At 39.1% G+C, this 19,289-nt stretch overlaps 1 protein-coding gene and 1 long non-coding RNA gene across 3 annotated transcripts; one reads left to right on the top strand and one right to left on the bottom strand.

The window, feature by feature from the left end:
- Positions 1-3,017: 3,017 nt before the first annotated feature.
- On the bottom strand, positions 3,018-14,220 carry nkapd1 (NKAP domain containing 1). 2 transcript variants are annotated; one of them, XM_057839214.1, is made up of 6 exons: positions 14,009-14,220; positions 13,823-13,900; positions 11,899-11,987; positions 11,701-11,820; positions 9,346-9,399; positions 3,021-4,306 (listed from the first exon to the last, which is right to left on the bottom strand). In XM_057839214.1, the coding sequence occupies exons 2-6, from the start codon at positions 13,889-13,891 to the stop codon at positions 3,994-3,996; spliced, it is 645 nt and encodes a 214-aa protein (XP_057695197.1). In that variant the 5' UTR covers positions 13,892-13,900; positions 14,009-14,220; the 3' UTR covers positions 3,021-3,993. The 2 variants fall into 2 exon arrangements, with proteins under 2 accessions (XP_057695198.1, XP_057695197.1); XM_057839215.1 differs by lacking the exon at positions 14,009-14,220 and having other exon boundaries at positions 3,018-4,306; positions 13,823-13,896.
- On the top strand, positions 13,608-18,888 carry LOC130917619 (uncharacterized). The gene is made up of 3 exons (XR_009063500.1): positions 13,608-13,920; positions 14,835-14,900; positions 18,149-18,888. It is a non-coding gene; the product is annotated as an uncharacterized LOC130917619 (long non-coding RNA).
- Positions 18,889-19,289: the final 401 nt, after the last annotated feature.

Here is a 19,289-nt window from a genome sequence, read left to right as displayed (position 1 = left end):
CAGTGTGTGAAAAGCTTGTGAAGAGTTACAGAAAACGTTTGGCCTCTGTTATTGCCAACAAAGGGTACATAACAAAGTATTGAGATGAACTTTTGGTATTGATCAAATACTTATTTTCCACCATGATTTGCAAATAAACTCTAAAAATCAATCAATGTGATTTTCTGGTGGTTTTTTTCACATTTTGTCTCTCATGGTTGAGGTTTACCCATGTTGACAATTACAGGCCTCTCTAATATTTTTAAGTGGGAGAACTTGCACAATTAGTGGTTGACTAAATACTTATTTGCCCCACTGTAGTTATTTATTTGAATAGAAATCAACAAAAAAATATATTTTCAAATTCAAACAAATAATCCGTCCTTGTCTGTCTTATACTTCTTTTTCAATGGCCAGGCACCTTAATAAAGGGCACACAAATGTAGTGAGCTGCAGAATGTGTGCTTGTTAAATAATAGGTGCACTGCAGGACTTTTCCCTGCATGGCCTGATTGTGCATAGAATGTCTCACTCTGCCTCTTATCATATTTATTAATTTGTTTAGTCTTTTTTTTTCAACTTCTGCAAGTATGTGAAACCTGTAGAAAGTGGATATTATTAAAAATGAGGAGTACTTATATAGAGCAGTGGTTTCCCAGGGTTAATTAAGACACGCAGGGCCCTATTTTCGTATGCTGACCAATTCTAGGCATGGTGCTATTTTAGACCAATTTTAGACTGGTTTCCCCCAAATTTACAGGCTTTTGTTCCATTTCTTTCAACTCCTAGTCTTTTGATTGGAGAAACTGGTTTGCTAAATGGAAGGTTGACTCACACTGGGTATGAAAAAGTACAAGAAACCTATGGCCAGCGTGGACTCCAATTTTGACCTGTTTAAAATCATGCTTTCAAAATGAAGAAATTCGAACAGGAATTTAGATATATCCATTTTGAATATGAGAAAAAAACGCTTCATTATCTACAGTAAATTCAAAGTGTTTGGTGAATGCATATGTGACTTATGGGGATCTGTACCTTTGGCAAGGTTAAGAACCACTGATATAGAGCATTTATCTACACGTTTTTACCATGCCCAAAGCGCTTTACATTAGCTCACATTCACCCATTCCCACACACATTCTCACACCAATTGTACAGTTTTATTCGGTGCCAAATGTCTGTCCGTTTTTCTCATATGTCTGTTTGTCTGTGTGTGCCCAAGATATTTCAACAAGGAAAAAGATTATCAAACTTGCAGAATGTTTGTAATATGAAACAGAAAGGTGATACAATTTTGAGGTAATGAGGTCAAATGTCACAGGGCCAAGAACCAAGAAAGGGGTTATAAACAAGCAGGGTAGGTTTGTAATATCAAACAGAAGAGGTGATTAAATTTTGTTGTATTGGGGTAAAAGGTCACATACAGTAATTTCACAAAAACATGATACAGTGCCTTGCAAAAGTATTCGGCCCCCTTGAATCTTGCAACCTTTCGCCACATTTCAGGCTTCAAACATAAAGATATGAAATTTAATTTTTTTGTCAAGAATGAACAACAAGTGGGACACAATCGTGAAGTGGAACAACATTTATTGGATAATTTAAACTTTTTAACAATTAAAAAACTGAAAAGTGGGGCGTGCAATATTATTCGGCCCCTTTACTTTCAGTGCAGCAAACTCACTCCAGAAGTTCAGTGAGGATCTCTGAATGATCCAATGTTGTCCTAAATGACCGATGATGATAAATAGAATCCACCTGTGTGTAATCAAGTCTCCGTATAAATGCACCTGCTCTGTGATAGTCTCAGGGTTCTGTTTAAAGTGCAGAGAGCATTATGAAAACCAAGGAACACACCAGGCAGGTCCGAGATACTGTTGTGGAGAAGTTTAAAGCTGGATTTGGATACAAAAAGATTTCCCAAGCTTTAAACATCTCAAGGAGCACTGTGCAAGCCATCATATTGAAATGGAAGGAGCATCAGACCACTGCAAATCTACCATGACCCGGCCGTCCTTCCAAACTTTCTTCTCAAACAAGGACAAAACTGATCAGAGATGCAGCCAAGAGGCCAATGATCACTCTGGATGAACTGCAGAGATCTACAGCTGAGGTGGGAGAGTCTGTCCATAGGACAACAATCAGTCGTACACTGCACAAATCTGGCCTTTATGGAAGAGTGGCAAGAAGAAAGCCATTTCTCAAAGATATCCATAAAAAGTCTCGTTTAAAGTTTGCCAAAAGCCACCTGGGAGACACACCAAACATATGGAAGAAGGTGCTCTGGTCAGATGAAACCAAAATTGAACTTTTTGACCACAATGCAAAACGATATGTTTGGCGTAAAAGCAACACAGCTCATCACCCTGAACACACCATCCCCACTGTCAAACATGGTGGTGGCAGCATCATGGTTTGGGCCTGCTTTTCTTCAGCAGGGACAGGGAAGATGGTTAAAATTGACGGGAAGATGGATGCAGCCAAATACAGGAACATTCTGGAAGAAAACCTGTTGGTATCTGCACAAGACCTGAGACTGGGACGGAGATTTATCTTCCAACAGGACAATGATCCAAAACATAAAGCCAAATCTACAATGGAATGGTTAAAAAAATAAACGTATCCAGGTGTTAGAATGGCCAAGTCAAAGTCCAGACCTGAATCCAATCGAGAATCTGTGGAAAGAGCTGAAGACTGCTGTTCACAAACACTCTCCATCCAACCTCACTGAGCTCGAGCTGTTTTGCAAGGAAGAATGGGCAAGAATGTCAGTCTCTCGATGTGCAAAACTGATAGAAACATACCCCAAGCGACTTGCAGCTGTAATTGGAGCAAAAGGTGGCGCTACAAAGTATTAACGCAAGGGGGCCGAATAATATTGCACGCCCCACTTTTCAGTTTTTTATTTGTTAAAAAAAGTTTAAATTATCCAATAAATTTTGTTCCACTTCACGATTGTGTCCCACTTGTTGTTGATTCTTGACAAAAAATTAAAATTTTATATCTTTATGTTTGAAGCCTGAAATGTGGCGAAAGGTTGCAAGGTTCAAGGGGGCCGAATACTTTTGCAAGGCACTGTAACTGAGTAGCCTATTTAATTCATAGGTGATATGGGACAATTTTCCTACTTCAAAAGGAGTGCTCACGCTACCAAACACAACAATACTTTGAATTTGGCTGCTTAGGCTGAAGTCTTCTCAGTTTCTTGCTCCTAGTTAATAGAGCATTTTTATAGTGAGTTAAGGTTGCAGAAATTGCAACTGTAAGTATGCGAAAAGAAGAATAACGCCATCGCTTTATACAAGGTGTATTTTAATATCATGAATAGGGATATCTTTAACGGATCACATGATCGGAAATCGTGCCGATCGCGCCATTTTTCCGAGGATCGGAATCTGGTGAAAATGATCATGTTTTTAAATTTAAAAAATATATTTACGTTTCTCTGCTTCATACTCAAAGTCTCTCACCCTCCCTCTTGCTAAGCAGTGCGACCAAACTTTTCATGGTCACCAGTGCAGCTGGCGTTTGGTACTTAAAATTAACGATGATTGACAGGTTTGTAGCTTTGATCTGGCTAGATAACCCTCCGTAGTTCTACAATCAAAGGGACAAGTGTGTTAATCATTGTTACGCTTGGCAACACTGCCGGAAAATGCAGAAGAGGTAGCACAGTACTGTACTGTAAAAATAACAGTACAGTAACATGTATGGAATTTTAAAAACAAAAAAACTTTTTGTTCGGTATCGGATCGGACTCTGTATCGGAAGATTCTCAAAATCAGGTGACTCGGACTTGGGTGCAAAATATGCGATCGGAACATCCCTCATTGAGAATACGGTACTCAGTTGTGTTTTTTTTCCATGTATTTAGATTTGCATGATTAAGAGAGAAAAAGTCTCCATGTATTCCATTCAAAAATCCACACATTTAAAAAAAAAAAAAAAATGTCATGAGCCAGTTCAGTATTCAAATAAAATGTTAGGTGAATAAAAAAGGTAATGCAGCATCTTTCACTCTTCTGAACTTTCATCTGTACTCTCTTCATCAGCTGCTCTCCAGTCTCTCCTGCTTTTCTTTGAGGAGTCCGAGTGCTTGTGAGAGTCGTCGTTTTTCCTTTTGCGTCCCCGTCTGTCCTCGTTTTTCCTGTCCTTTTTCTTGCCTTTATGGTGACTTTTTGTCCTGTTACCTTCATGGCTGCTATGAACTTTTTTCCGTTTTGCTTCCTCCTCTTTTTTCTTCTTCTTTTTTTTCTTCTTTTTGGAGTGTTTCGACTTGGACACTTTCCTTCTGTGGCCCTCTTTCTTTCCGGTGCTGCTTTTGTCACTATAAATACAGCACAAACAAAAGAACCAACAGCTACTTTGTGTGGAAAAATAAGACCTAAGGTACACTTGCACAATATCAGATCTGAAAACACCTTAAACCTTATAAAATTGGCATCATTAGGAACCGTGTGTTATTCAGCTATAAAATACAGAAAAGAAATTATTGATCTAAACAAATATATATATATGGTGGAAAACACAGACAAGGCTGAAAAAGCAGTTTCTGCTCTTGCACCCCTCTTTAAAATAAACTGCTGTATTTTAAGCCAAAAGAACTGTTGTGCTTAATAGAACAATATGTCTATATGCTTCCATAGCAGATTCATGGTGCACTAAGCCTCCGAACTATTTTTAATTTGTCCGTTTTACCCTAAGAAACCCCCATTTACAGACGTCGCGCAACCGCTTTTGTTTAAACCTAGCCATAAAAAGAAGGTAAGTAATTATATTTATCATTCAAAATGTCTGTCATTTTTAGCTTAGAATCATTAATTGATGTATAAATTTTAGTTTAGAAAAAAAAAACGACTTTAAAAAATCATTCACTCGCATATTTTAAACTTTTAAACTAATTACGTCACAATGAAAATTTTGGCGTCTGTAAAAAAGTCACGGGATATCTACCTCATAACTATCGCTTAATTGTATTTTTTTGTTACTGTCGCATTTTCACCGATATGTTAGATGATAAATAATCGATCCAAACAAAAAAAAAAATGGAAACATTTAAAAGGGTAACTATATGGAAAAGAAAATCTCAACCACTCCATGTTGTCTGTGATTTCTGCATTGCGACCCTTGTTTTATCACCATGTTTCACCCATAAAATCCCGCCGAAATCAGGCTGTGGCCATTCACAGCTGTGTCTTAAAACTTGGTGAAACATGCTACATGGAGTTTTTGGATCGAAACAAGGTAAGTGCGCGATAATATCTCGTTAAAATCGTGGCGTCTTTAATTCTGCTCTCGCGTGTTCTCGCCTCCAATTAGGTTTTTGCTGTTTAAAAAAAAAAAATTTTTTTTAAATGCCTTCCTGTTCAAAATTTTTGTTCCCCAGAAAATTGAGATTTTAAGCTTTCCAATGATGTATCACACATGCATTTCAGACAATTTTGAAAGTTGGCCAAATTGAAGGTCTCAGAGCGGAACTTCAAGTCACCTGAGTGTTTTCCGCCATATATATACAGTGGGGAGTACAAGTATTTGATACACTGCCGATTTTGCTGGTTTTCCCACTTGCAAAGCATGTAGAGGTCTGTAATTTGTATCATAAGTTCTCTTCAATTGTGAGGGACGGAATCTAATACAAAAAAAAAACAGAAAATCACGTTGTATGATTTTCAAATAATACATTTGCATTTAATTGCATGAAATAAGTATTTGATACATCACAAAAATCGAACTTATTATTTGGTACAGAAACCTTTGCTTGCTATTACAGATACCAAACGTTTCCTGTAGTCCTTGACGAGGTTTGCACACACTGCAGCAGGGATTTTGACCAACTCCTCCATGCAGATCTTCCCTTAGAACCTTCAGGTTTCGGGGCAGCTGCCGGGCAACACGGACTTTCAGCTCCCTCCATAGATTTTCTATCGGGTTCAGATCTGGTGACTGGCTAGGCCACTCCAGGACCTTAAGATGCTTCTTACGGAGCCACTCTTTAGTTGCCATGGCTGTGTGCTTTGGGTCATTGTCATGCTGGAAGAACCAGCCACGACCCATCTTCAGGGCTCTCACTGAAGGAAGGAGGTTGTCAGCCAAGATCTGGCGATACATAGCCCCATCCATCCTCCCCTCAATACAGTGCAGTCGTCCTGTACCCTTGGCAGAGAAACAGCCCCAAAAAATGATGTTTCCTCCTCCATGTTTCACTGTTGGGATGGTGTTCTTGGGGTTGTACTCATCCTTGTTTTTCCTCCAAACACGACGAGCCGAGTTTAGACCAAAAAGTTCAATTTTGGTCTCATCCGACCACATGACCTTCTCCCACTGCTCCTCTGGATCATCCAGATGGTCAGTGGCAATCTTCAGACGTGTCTGGACATGCACTGGCTTCAGCTGCGGGACCTTGCGTGCGCTGTAGGATTTTAATCCATGACGGCGTAATGGGTTTCCGATGGTTTTCTTCGAGCATGTGGTTCCAGCTCTCTTCAGGATATTGACCAAGTCCTGCCGTGTAGTTCTGGGCTGATCCCTCACCTTCCTCATGATCAGTGATGCCCCACGAGGTGAGATCTTGCATGGAGCCCCAGAACGAGGCAGATTGACTGCCAACTTGAACTTCTTCCATTTTCTAATAATCGCTCCAACAGTTGTTACCTTCTCACCAAGCTGCTTGTTTATTTTCCTGTAGCCCATCCCAGCCTTGTGCAGGTCTATTATTTTATCCCTGATGTCCTTACACAGCTCTTTGGTCTTGGCCATTGTGGAGAGGTTGGAGTTTGTTTGTTTGAGCATGTGAACAGGTTTCTTTTATACAGGTAACTATTTCAAACAGGTGCAGTTACTTCCGGTAATGAGTGGAGAACAGGGGGGGGTCTTAAAAAAACTGAGAGCCGGAATATTTACTAGTTGGTAATGTATCAAATACTTATTTCATGCAGTTAAATACAAACTTGTTATTTAAAAATTATACAATGTGATTTTCTGGATTTTGTATTAGATTCCGTCCATCACAGTTGAAGAGAACTTATGATACAAATTACAGACCTCTACATGGCTTGCAAGTGGGAAAACCAGCAAAATCGGCAGTGTATCAAATACTTGTTCTCCCCACTGTATATACAGTATATATACAGTGCCTTGCAAAAGTATTCGGCCCCTTTGAATCTTGCAACCTTTCGCCACATTTCAGGCTTCAAACAAAGATATGAAATTTAATTTTTTTGTCAAGAATCAACAACAAGTGGGACACAATCGTGAAGTGGAACAACATTTATTGGATAATTTAAACTTTTTTTAACAAATAAAAAACTGAAAAGTGGGGCGTGCAATATTATTCGGCCCCTTTACTTTCAGTGCAGCAAACTCACTCCAGAAGTTCAGTGAGGATCTCTTAATGATCCAATGTTGTCCTAAATGACCGATGATGATAAATAGAATCCACCTGTGTGTAATCAAGTCTCCGTATAAATGCACCTGCTCTGTGATAGTCTCAGGGTTCTGTTTAAAGTGCAGAGAGCATTATGAAAACCAAGGAACACACCAGGCAGGTCCGAGATACTGTTGTGGAGAAGTTTAAAGCCGGATTTGGATACAAAAAGATTTCCCAAGCTTTAAACATCTCAAGGAGCACTGTGCAAGCCATCACATTGAAATGGAAGGAGCATCAGACCACTGCAAATCTACCAAGACCCGGCCATCCTTCCAAACTTTCTTCTCAAACAAGGAGAAAACTGATCAGAGATGCAGCCAAGAGGCCCAGGATCACTCTGGATGAACTGCAGAGATCTACAGCTGAGGTGGGAGAGTCTGTCCATAGGACAACAATCAGTCGTACACTGCACAAATCTGGCCTTTATGGAAGAGTGGCAAGAAGAAAGCCATTTCTCAAAGATATCTATAAAAAGTCTCGTTTAAAGTTTGCCACAAGCCACCTGGGAGACACACCAAACATGCTCTGGTCAGATGAAACCAAAATTGAACTTTTTGGCCACAATGCAAAACGATATGTTTGGCGTAAAAGCAACACATCTCATCACCCTGAACACACCATTCCCACTGTCAAACATGGTGGTGGCAGCATCATGGTTTGGGCCTGCTTTTCTTCAGCAGGGACAGGGAAGATAGTTAAAATTGACAGGAAGATGGATGCAGCCAAATACAGGAACATTCTGGAAGAAAACCTGTTGGTATGTGCACAAGACCTGAGACTGGGACAGAGATTTATCTTCCAACAGGACAATGATCCAAAACATAAAGCCAAATCTACAATGGAATGGTTCAAACATAAACGTATCCAGGTGTTAGAATGGCCAAGTCAAAGTCCAGACCTGAATCCAATCGAGAATCTGTGGAAAGAGCTGAAGACTGCTGTTCACAAACACTCTCCATCCAACCTCACTGAGCTCGAGCTGTTTTGCAAGGAAGAATGGGCAAGAATGTCAGTCTCTCGATGTGCAAAACTGATAGAAACATACCCCAAGCGACTTGCAGCTGTAATTGGAGCAAAAGGTGGCGCTACAAAGTATTAACGCAAGGGGGCCGAATAATATTGCACGCCCCACTTTTCAGTTTTTTATTTGTTAAAAAAGTTTAAATTATCCAATTAATTTTGTTCCACTTCACGATTGTGTCCCACTTGTTGTTGATTCTTGACAAAAAATTAAAATTTTATATCTTTATGTTTGAAGCCTGAAATGTGGCGAAAGGTTGCAAGGTTCAAGGGGGCCGAATACTTTTGCAAGGCACTGTATATACTGTATATATACAGTATAGGCCACAGGTTTGGACACACCTTCACATTCGTGCGCCTTTTGTATTTTCATGACTATTTACATTGTAAATTCTCACTGAAGGTAAAAAAAACTATGAACGAACATGTGTGGAATTATTTAGTAAGCAAAAAAGGTGAAATACCTAAAAACATGTATATTGTAGGGTCTTCATCTAATTTTAAAACACCACTTAAAAAATATAATCATAAATAAAATATAATCAATTTAAATATATCTAAAAATGACTGAACTGGATAGTTTGAGGGGGTAGAAATTTATTCTTGTCTTTGAAATAAATAAATGTTTGGTTGATAAATAAAAAACTAAACTAAAAAAAACTCAATAAAATGCTTGAAGAAATTTTCATTGACTGGCATCAGATAATGTTAAAACTGGTGGATGCTATTATCATATAAAAATGTAAGCTTTACTTGTGTTAGGAGCAAACAGATTTATTAATCTTATTAAAAGAACTCTAATGGTGCAATCTCCCCATTGTTAAAAACAATCTTAAGCACACAGGAGTTCATGAAAAAAGAAAATTCCAGTATGGCATGAATAACACATTGTCCATTCATTGTAATAAAGCGTAATTTACCTTTCACTTTCAAACTCCTCAGGGTACAGCTCCTTGAAGCCACTGTGTCCCCATCTGCACACAATGTTCACACTGATTATCATGTATGAAAATACAGCTAAAATACCACCAACATTAAAATGCATGTATGTGTATATCAATGACGAGGCTTTATTCCTAAACAGAATGTATTAGCAATACAGTGGTACCTCTACATTAGAATTTAATTAATTCCAGCACCGGGTTTGTAAGTCTAAATGGTCAAATGCAATGTTCCCTCTATTTTTTTCATGTGTTTGAACAGACACACAAGCTCCCTGAGCATACTGAGGATCACTGTGAGCAACATCAGATGTGTACGCTTTGGCCACACACCGGTATCACACCCTTTGAAAACCATAGCAAGTTACACGCCTTATTAAAAGAATGAAATTACAGCAGCGATTTTCATTAGTATAGTTTAAATAATAATTGATTTGGCCCACTTAAAGTAAAAAAGAAAAAAAATCTTGTTCATGAGATGCGTACTATGTTGTATGTAAGCTTATATAGTCTTTATATATGCTACTGTATATGTATGCTTTAACCATAGGAAAGTCTTGCTTTGGGTAGGGTCCAGTTGGGGCATGGGTGATTTCATGAATAAAACAATGAACAATCACAATAGGAGCGTATTAAGGGGTTAGCATTTCCGTCTCTTAACTCCGCTGCACTGTTGTTAGCAAGCTAAACTGCACGTCAAGTTTGAGCAGGGCACATATGCGCAACACTGTCACTGATATGATTGGCTGTTTAGCTGTGTCGTAAAGAACAGTATCATATTATTGGCTAGACACCTGTTGCTCATTGAGTTATGTTGCAAAATGGTACAGAAAACAATTTTGTTGGTCTAATTAACTAGATTATATCAGTTCTAATAGATATTAATACTGTAACGTTTGCAAGAATTGAGAGCGGAATGTTGGTTCAGTAAAACAGCAAAGGAGTCTGACTTTTGAGTCTTTACTTTTCTCTGCACCCACCCAGGTCATGCACCTCACAACACTATACAATCATGGTGTAGTAACCCACCAATGGGAGTGTTGCGTTGCTGTATCGAACGCACAAAAAGGAGCGTCGAATTGCCGTGGTGAACGCACTAAAAGGAGTGTCGCCCTGACACTCCTATTAGTGCGGTGCCGAGAGTAGTCCTAGTGACACGACAATACGTTTCAGTTTAATTTTTATTGCGCGCAGCATAGAATTTCTTGTGCACTGAGTATGTGCAAGCAGTAAGCGATTGCGCACGCGTGCAGCTTAGAACATTAGCCGCCTAGCAGGATTTTCCCATAAGAATACATTATAATTCCATTAATTTGTTCCACAGCCCAAAAACCTATGCTAAATCATTCATAAATACTGCCGGTTAAATTACAAAAAGCAATACAAATAAATTATAAATACGAATCGTAATAATAATATAACGAATCGGGTTCTAATGTGGCGGTTGTGTCTTGCATACTGTTCCTGAATGCACCGTGTAACTGACGAGAGAGAGAGCGAGAGAGAGAGCGATTTGTTTCTACATCCGACGACATGCTCAAAATACGACGATTTTTGACAGCGTCGCAGTTTCTTTGTTTTGCCGGAAGACGGGCGCATGGCTGATTTTCTTGTGAGAGAAATCAACACTGGATCCAAAAAGGTTAATGCAGGTGGAGGAAAAAAAGGAAAGGTGATGCTTACCATTGAAATGAAGATGTAAAATAGCAAAATATAAGCATAGTGTGTGCTTCTATGAACTGGATGGACAATAGGGCCGTAGAATGTCGATCTCGGCCGGCGGTCCTCCTCCGTTTGCCAGTCTTCATAAGTTAAGGTGACAATTCTTATTGTGGTAACATCGCCAAAGAAATCGCCAGCTTCGTCAGGTTTATAATCATTTATTCCATCAACTTGTGCAACACTGACGCCAGCATCAAAACATAAAGTAGCACTCGTGCTCACCGTCACGTCAGCCCCGCTTTTCTGTACAGTTCAGGTACAGGATAAAAAAGGCCGCCACATTAGAACCAAATTTGTTACATTAATATCGGTACAGTATCATTATTATTATTATTACTATTATTATATTATTGTTATTCTGATTTTTATTCATAATTTATCTGTTTTGCTCTTTGTAATTGCTATTTGCAATAGTAACAGCAGTATTTATTAAGAACTTAGTGTCGGTTTTTGGGCTATGAAACGAATTAATGGAATTATAATGTATTCTTAAGAGAAAATCCTGCTCGACATACGACCATTTCGACTTACAAACAAGGTCCTGGAACTAATTAACTTTGTATGTAGAAGTACCACTGTGCTTCGGACAGGCCTTGACAGAGGGCTCCTTACCTGTCCGGATCGTTGTCCTCAAACTCATACAGTTTCTTCGTCCAGTATCGAGCCTCTCGGTCGTCATGTTCCGAGGACACCCGGGACTCATACGGCAATCGATCGCAGTGCATTTGGCCCCTGGAATAATCAAGAAAAATAACAAAGGGTTAAGTAGTTTTGGTGTCCTTGCATTTCATAGTAAAGCTCCTCTTATACCTGATTGTCCTGGTAGCGCTCACATGACTGTGGTTGGACATTTGGACCTCCCATCCTCGCAACTTCCACATCTCAGACTCCTCCTGGATCTGCGGGAAAAGAACAGTGACAGCTGGCCAAAAGTATTGGCACCCCTGCAATTCTATCAGATAATGCTCAATTTCTCCCAGAAAATCCAAAAATGGTCCGGACAAAAGTATTGGCACCTTCAGCCTAATACTAGGTAGCACAACCTTCAGACAAAATAACTGCGAACAACCACTTCCAGTATCCATCAATGAGTTTCTTACAATGCTCTGCTGGAATTTTAGACCATTCTTATTTGGCCAACTGCTCCAGGTCTCTGAAATTTGAAGGGTGTCGTCTCCAAACTGCCATTTTCAGATCTCTCTACAGGTGTTCTATGGGATTCAGATCTGGACTCATTTCTGGCCACTTTAGAAGTCTACAGTGCTTTCTCTCAAACCATTTTCTATTGCTTTTGAAGTGTGTTTTGAGTCGTTGTTCTGCTCGAAGACACATGACCTCTGAAGGAGACCCAGCTTTCTCACACTGGGCCCTACATTATGCTGCAAAATTTGTTAGGAGTCTTCAGACTTCATAATGCCATGCACACGGTCAAGCAGTCCAGTGCCAGAGGCAGCAAAGCAACCCCAAAACATCAGGGGACCTCCATCATGTTCTTCTCTTTAAAGGCCTTGTTTTTTCCTGTAAACTCTATGTTGATGCTTTTTCCTAAAAGGCTCTACTTTTGCCTCATTTGACCAAAGAACATTCTTGCAAAATGTTTTTGGCTTTCTCAGGTAAGTTTTGGCAAACTCCAGCCTGGCTTTTTTATGTCTCTGGGTCAGAAGTGGGGTCTTTATGGGTATCCTACCATAGAGTCCCTTTTCATTCAGACGCTGACGGATAGTACGGGTTGACACCGTTTTACCCTCGGACTGCAGGACAGCTTGAAATTGTTTGGATGTTAGTCAAGGTTCTTTATCCACCACCCGCACAATCTTTCGTTGAAATCTTTCATCATTTTTTCTTTTTTGTCCACATCGAGGATGGTTAGCCACAGTGCCTTGGGCTTTACAATTATTGATGACAATGCGCACAGTAGACACAGGAACATTCAGGTTTTGGAGATGGACTTGTAGCCTTTAGATTGCCCATGCTTCCTCACAATATTTCAAGTCCTCAGACATATCTTTGGCCTCCATTCTTTTCTCCATGCTCAATGTTGTACACAAAAGGACAGAGGTTGAGTCAACTTTAATCGGCTGCAAGTGTGATTTAGTTATTGCCACCGCCTGTTATGTGCCACAAGTAAGTAACCAGTGCTGTTAATTACACAAATTAGAGAAGCATCAGAAGATTTTTCAAAGGGTGCCAATACTATTGTCCGGCCCATTTTTGGAGTTTTGTGTAAAATGATAATGACTTATTTTTTTCTCCATTGTCTTTGGTATTTTTTCATTGCAAGCACAATAAAAGAAGATATTACTACCAAAGCATTTGTAATAGCAATCGTTTTCTGGGAGAAATTGAGCATTATCTGACAGAATTGCAGGGGTGCCAATACTTTTGGCCAGCACTGTACACACAAGGAAATTTCAGGGTCAACCTAACGTGAATGTGAAATTTAGGATCAAGCTGGAGTTCTCTCAATTTACAACTCCTAACAGGAAGAAACGAGCTGAGAATCGAACTGAGGACAGTGTAGTACACATACTTATTATTTGCCTCCCCAACCCGTTTGTTTTGATTTTCAGCAATTACCACCATATACGGTCACCTTCACCGATAAACGTGTGTCGAACAGCTCTTTGGGATGCTATTGTTAGTTTACAAGAGCACAGGCTAAATGACGCTCGTTATTATATTAAATCGGGGTCGTTTGATAAAAACATCACAGTTTATCGTTTTGGGGTCCTACCTTGTTGTGGGCATCTGTGTGGCGGATTACGTTCCGTAGCAAAGTTTTTCCGACCGTCTGCTTCGACATGATGATAACCTGAAGAAAATATACGTAAGGTAAGTTATAATCGAACCGTCCGATTTAAAGCAAACATGTAAATGAAAAGACCCTAGTAAAATGTCAAATACTGGTTAGCTTTTTTACCTAGCTCAGACTGTCAACTAAACACATCAGAAACGACAAATGTGTTTCGGGCTTGATTTGACACAGTAAGAGCAAAACAAATGGTTGTCTTGAGCTCGGCGTGAACTTTCATTTCATTTAAAATAGGAAAAAGAAAAGAAACGTTTGGTAGAATTCGCACGGCTCGCGGTTTTGCGTTACTTCCGTCTTCGTCATTACGGTTTTCTCGTGATAGTTAAAGCGTGTCTGTCATTGGCAGTACAAGATGTCAATCATAATTTTAGCCACTGAGCGTGAACGATAGTAACTGCCCAGTTACTACGCTGTTGGATTTAAAGCGAACGCGTCCATTTATTGTTCGTTCCACCTGATGAGTCAGTACACTTAATATAAGAGGGCGTACCTTGTGTTTCAAAGGGTTTGATCGCTTTTTGGGTAGCTACAAGTTTATCGTACGTCAGCATCTTCAAAATACGTTTATATATATTAATAATAACATAACTGCAAAATATATTTTAGGTGCTGTATTTCTGTTTCAATGTCACCAAAATATAATACCGCACAAATGCTATTTTTAGACCGTGACGTCACACTCGTGACGCGGAACAGGGACATTATCCACACGCCCAAAACAAACAAAAAAACAAAAACAAAAACAAAAACAAAAAAAAAATTACACGCCCTCGCATACAAACCATGTTGTTTCTGCTTTTTTTTTTCAGTAATCTTTCAAAAAATAGAACATGCCGATCAAACACTACTGCTATGGAACTTGTAGAAACGACTCTAGCCATTACGACATGTGAAGGATGTTTTCTTCATACGTTTCCCCAAACCAAACACTCAGAGGAAAAAATGTGAAGAATGGATCAACTTGCACGGACGTCCAAAAGACCAGTTTAACACCAGCAAGGTAAAGCCATTCACATTTCATATGCATTAAACATTTTGTTGGGGGCCATGGTCCTTCAGAGGACGAAGAAGTAAACCATGTTGATATTTGTACTCATTTTTTTGCGTGGCGTTTTGCCGTGCTGCTTCAATCTGATAATGAATGACCTGAAAAAATTAAAATGGTATCTGACTTGCACTGTTACCTTTTCTGTTGTTAAAAAAACAACTTTAGTAAGGGGGAAGTGTAAATAAATTATAGAATTAGGATTCGTTATTAATGAAAACATTAAAAGTGTTCGTTGGCTGGCACTTAGTAGCATTTCTGATCGCTACACAAAAATAGCAACGTAAATTGCCCGCAAGAACGGTCAGAGACGTATGACAACCAGAGGATATAATATAATAGAAAAAAGGGGCATATGGTGGTAAAGGAGACCAGGAACAGTAACAGGAGATTGTCATTGTCAGTGGCGTAAGGCAATGCACACAAGAAAAAGGTCTCGATAAAAAAGTTATGTCTGGATGAGGTCAGCTCAGCTCTTTTTCCCGTCTTTTTCTGCCACTGACACAAAAGCTATCTCTTTAACTGATCATTTGTATGTTCTTTACCAGTGAATTTTGCAGCAGGGACATCATTTTCTGACAGAATTGGTAGGTCTAGCTCAGTAAACATCTCGTTTGTACACGATTTCCATTCATTTACTATTGAGGACAAACGGGAGATTGACCTGCCAAGCCAAAATTGCTAACGTCATGAATATTAATGAGCAAAAGTGGCGTGTTGCTTGCGGTACGCCACCTAAAATGAAAATAAGTAACAAAAAAAGTATACGCACATCAATTATGCTTCAAGCAAATATTTTTTTTCTCGATTCTCTCAACACATTTTACCTTTTAACATGGTCTGTCAATTTTCTACATGAGTTTGGCTCTCAAACTATCGACAAATTTCCGAGGCTTTACTTCCGCATTTCTGTTCGCGACTTCCGTTTTACACTTTCTCCATCCAAAACAAAAGTGGAGCTGGAGTAACATTATTCATCAAAATCCCTCAAAAAAGACAATTTGGAAATAACGCATCCATCTGCCATCATCACAACATGGGAGGACAACATGTTCATGAAGGCAGATGTGGAACCCGTGTCACCACAAAGACCAGGTGTTTATGTAGCCATGTTACCGCTGGTGTCTTGGAAGGTATGTTCTTCCTATCCCTGCATTTCCATGTGTCCGGTGCTCCAAAAATACTAAAGCTAAATTCTTGTGCATGAAATGACTTAATATTATTTATAGGGATGTCCTGATCCAGGTTTTTGCACTTCTGATCCGATACCGATATTGTTTTGCACTTCCGATCCGATATCGATACTGGCCGATACTGATACCGGCCTATCTGAGCATTGTATTAAAGTTTAAAGTTATTTAGCCTCCTTACTTAGTTGTCAGACCCATGTTGAAAAGTGTTTTAGTACTCTTGATAACAACTAGCCAGCTGAATTAGGTGAGTTTGAATAACACACAATGGTTGGTAACAACAAACTCACCTGTTTATTCAGTGACAAACACAAAACATTATAAATAACAAACAGAAATGGCATAGTCAGTCAGTAAAATGTGCAAATAATATTGTAAATTGTCTTAAAAAAGCAAAACACACAAACAACCTCAGTGGAAAATCCCACAAACCCCCCAAGCTATTAGATGCTTTTAATGTTTCGTGCATTAGTTACAAAAAATGTATAAAAAGCCTCTCAGGTTTAAATAAAACAACTATTTCAGTATCAAGTTAACATTTTAAAACAGTAAATAAAATACTCAAGTCCCCATTCTGTATCAGCAGCTTTAAACTACATTCAATTCACTTAATTTTGCGAATCAACTGTTAAAGTTGTTAAAATTGCTCCCGTTATTCCATAATTTCCCTTCTGTCTACTTTCGACATGTGAAAGTTTTAAAACTGTTTTGAAGAAAGATTCAAGTCAAGATTTTGCCAATTTAGGAGTATTTTAGATAAAAAGTTAATTAGGTTCGCTTTAGTCTTCTGCTTTAAGATGGCGGCTGTTTACTAACGCATCTAGTTTTCAATACTTCAATGTTGCTAACGCCGTCGAGCCTGTCATCTTGCATCTAGTTCTATATAAATATGATATCTATTATCTACAGTAAAACGATGTTGACGCAGTTTGTAGCGGCTGTCAGCAGCAGTCAGGTATTGTTGGGTTTTTTATCTAGCGGCATGAGTTGAGCTAAAGCCATGAGTTGAGCATTGGCATTACCCGGGTCTATGACAAGCATGATGTTTACTCTCGGGACGCAATGCGCTCCGTTTCTCATCGCGTCCCGAAGACCGCGCTGTGTATTAGTTCCGCTTTACTTGACATATTTCAATAATCGGAATTTGGAAGTGAATCGTTCTCGAATCTTCCACGGCCGAATCGCTCAAGGATGTAATGACGGCTCGGCATGTTGTACCGTGGTTCTAAGTGTTGGATGGTGCATCTTTACTCACGAGAGATAATGGCTCGTCATCCAGAATGAATTCTTCGGCAATGACTCTTGTTATTCCCTGGGCTTTGGGACTGTCGAGTGCCAGTTTGTCACGCATAGGAAAAGTTTCTGCCATTGTTAGTTGCATAGGACCTTTCTTTTTGTCTTCGGTTTTCTTAACATACTCCGCATATTGTTTGTGGTGGTATTTTGCTAAATGCTTGATTAGGTTGGTTGTATTAAAACTTCTTACAGCTTTACCACCACGCTTGACTTTATTGTGGCATATGTTGCACTCTGCTTCTTCGTCTTTGTCGTCCTTTATGGTGAAATGATCCCACACAGCTGACATTTTTACTGATAAAGTCTCTCGGTAAATTGGGAGACGGTAATGTTGTGTGTTGAAGGTGTGCCGTAAAATGCGGACTGGATTTTAGGGAAACCGAAGCAAAAACTGTAATGGATTATGTAAATCTGTGCGCTGGAAAACCCGGACTGGGTTTTTTTTTTTTTTAAAAACTGGATCGGAAGTCTGGATCGGAATTTTTCCGTGTCGGCCAATCCGATACCGATGCACATTTTTTTGCCCATATCAGCGCTCGATCCGATCCAAATATCAGATCGGGACATCTCTAATTATTTACTACAACTACTGTACTGCTGTGGCTGCAACACATGCTATCTGCTACTAGCGTGTTACTAATCAGTACGTGTAGGATGGCACAGTTATGTAAACGTATAAATGCTTGTGTTACAAGTTTTTTGTTCATTTGTTTACAGGTGGAAAACACTGTTTGGCAAGGGAAGACAAATTGATGTGCCTCACAACAACAAGTACTGTACGTCGATGGACACATATTGAGACTACGTGCGTTCTACTTTGATGAGGGAAGGTTCGACTTATGCACCACCTTTGTTAATATTTTTCTCATAATTTTATTAGTGCTGTCAAATTTATCGCGTTAACGGGCGGTAATTAATTTTAAAAAAAATTAATCTCGTTAAAATATTTGACGCATTTAACGCATGCGCTGAATGACCCGCTCATGCATTGCCTCAAACAGATTACAATAACGCCGTTTTTTTGCACATTCCCGGGACACCCCGCATATATCAATTTATGTATACATTATTATTATTATTGTTGTGGCATTTCTTCACAGGTCAGAGAAAATCCTTATTCTATGTTCCTCATTCTTGCAACTGTTTCCCACTGTTGTTCGTATTTGTCCATTTTATTTGTCTGTTTGGCAGGTATTTTCTCTAATGTTATGTATTGAATGATTACAGTTAGCCATTGGTTCATTATTTTTTGTTTTTCTAATTGTTTTTCCAATTCAGCAATATTGTTTTTTTTTTTGGCTATCGTTAAACTTGCCAGTAGTAGACGGGCTTGATGATTTGAGATATTTACTGTATTCAGATCACCAAGCAGACAAAGATTTGGAGACAATGGAATCCTGCAGTTCAAAAAGGGAAGAGAGTTTCTTCGTTACCTGTGACCAGAACTCTTGTACTGGTTTACGTTGCCAAAGAGCATAAAAGTATGTATCTGAAGTATCTTCGTTGCAGCTTGTACATTTATCAGATTGGGAGAACCCCATTTTGTGCATTTTAGATTGAGTAATATGCCATATGTGCAGTATTTTGAACTGTATTAGTTGAAGGTTCTAATTCTTTGTCATTGTAAATGTATTTTTACAAATGTGGGACCAATAGTTCTTATCTAATGTTACCGAAAGGTTGTTACTCTTTTTCGTTTCGATTGGTAGACAAGAAGAGTTGTTACATGAGAAGGATGTATATATACATATATATACCCTTAAGACATTCAAAATATGACACTCTGGTTATGTCTATCATCATCAATGGCAGCCATTGTATTAATTGTGGCGTCTAGGGGTACACGTGGCAATTACGG

Source organism: Corythoichthys intestinalis, chromosome 6 (genome assembly GCF_030265065.1).
Source record: "Corythoichthys intestinalis isolate RoL2023-P3 chromosome 6, ASM3026506v1, whole genome shotgun sequence".
Lineage (NCBI taxonomy): Eukaryota > Metazoa > Chordata > Actinopteri > Syngnathiformes > Syngnathidae > Corythoichthys > Corythoichthys intestinalis.
The sequence above is the reverse complement of the archived record's forward strand: the minus strand, read 5'-3'. Positions and strand labels throughout refer to the sequence as shown.